A 1,303-nucleotide genomic window follows, 5' to 3' on the forward strand; every position below is an offset into this window, starting at 1 on the left:
AGATGAGGTCACTGTGTCCGGTACAGGTGGCAACCGAGTTCTGGCGATGGCAGTCCCACAGCTTGATGGTGCCATCCCAACTGGCCGACAATAGTTGATGGTAGTTCCACTGTTCGCCCCAGTTGATGCTGTACACCTCGTTCTTATGCTCCTGCAGAACCATCAAGGGCTGAGTTAGCGTCGTAAGCGTTGCTTCCGCATCGATGTCTTGGTTCAGTCCGCCCCAGATCTGCAAAGAGCCATCACCAGAAGCCGTTGCCGCAATATTATCTGCATACGGACACCAGGCCTGAAAATGAGGGAACGATGTAATCAGATGATGGCGAGAAAGTGCCTGATTATAATAAGGCCTTACCACATCGAAAAGTCCATCAGACCACTCCATGCGGCTAAGTTGAGTTAAGCCTTTGCCATCGGTTGTAGAAGGCAGCTTCAGCAGAAATAGTGTGCCACCACCAGCCAAACCATAAAGCTGACTTGTGGCCAACAATAAATGGTTTGGCTGAAATGGTGAAAAGCACACGCTGTAGCCATGGCGATCAGGAGTGGAACACGACTGCATTCTCCACGCGATGATTTGTGGTCGCTGTGGCTGAAATCTACAAAGAAAATGTGGATGAGTGGAATGTATGCAANAAGATGGTGGGTATCTACGCTTTCAGCCTAAAAGCATGTTTCAAAAATTTTTTGTGAATCAGTGCAGGAAAAAAGGAAATGAGTCTCCGAATTGAATTATGCATTCGCATTTTCGTGCAGTACTTCCACTAAATCATTTCCGTTATTGCAGTATCAGGTATGCGCAAATCTATATGAATGTGAGCATTTCTTTATATATGTATGTATAACAGTTAGGCAAAAGAATGCAAGAAAGCCGCAGCCTGGTAATGTGTAAATGCGGAAAAACTCTAAACCGTCCAGTTGGGAGATTTCACGGACGAGAAGTTTGGAATCCATCTACAATTGATGAAGATCTTTTCAAGATGGTTAATGGGGAACGAGACGCTCGCTGGCTTTGGGAGAGAGAATTCTACTGCTAAACAGGCAATTTTAAATCTTGAGGCTTTAATCTGTAAATGTTGCGACACTTAACCAGGAAAGCTGCCTGTGCGAGCGAAGCGCAGAATCCTAAGAGCAAGCTATGGCAAGCAAGGATATGATCAGAAAAGCATACAAATGATCCGGACTTTGAAGAACACCAGAGCTAATACCTACATATAAAAACGTGCGCAATAAACTTAAAAATTAAATTTATATCAAAAAGCTTTGCACTGATGCAGACACAAATTCCTGGGGAACCCCGCAT

General features: G+C 44.5%; 1 protein-coding gene across 1 annotated transcript; it reads right to left on the reverse strand.

Moving 5' to 3' along the window:
• Positions 1 to 4: 4 nt before the first annotated feature.
• Pex7 (peroxisomal biogenesis factor 7) lies at positions 5 to 597 on the reverse strand (the record flags this gene model as incomplete). The annotated part of the gene is made up of 2 exons (XM_017631360.1): positions 356 to 597; positions 5 to 289 (listed from the first exon to the last, which is right to left on the reverse strand). Coding segments are annotated over exons 1-2 (492 nt in total), but the record flags the coding sequence as incomplete, so codon positions are not given.
• Positions 598 to 1,303: the final 706 nt, after the last annotated feature.

This window comes from Rhagoletis zephyria, unplaced genomic scaffold (assembly GCF_001687245.7).
Source record: "Rhagoletis zephyria isolate East Lansing unplaced genomic scaffold, Rhagoletis_zephyria_1.1 Rzeph_scaffold_08695, whole genome shotgun sequence".
Taxonomy (NCBI): Eukaryota; Metazoa; Arthropoda; class Insecta; order Diptera; family Tephritidae; genus Rhagoletis; species Rhagoletis zephyria.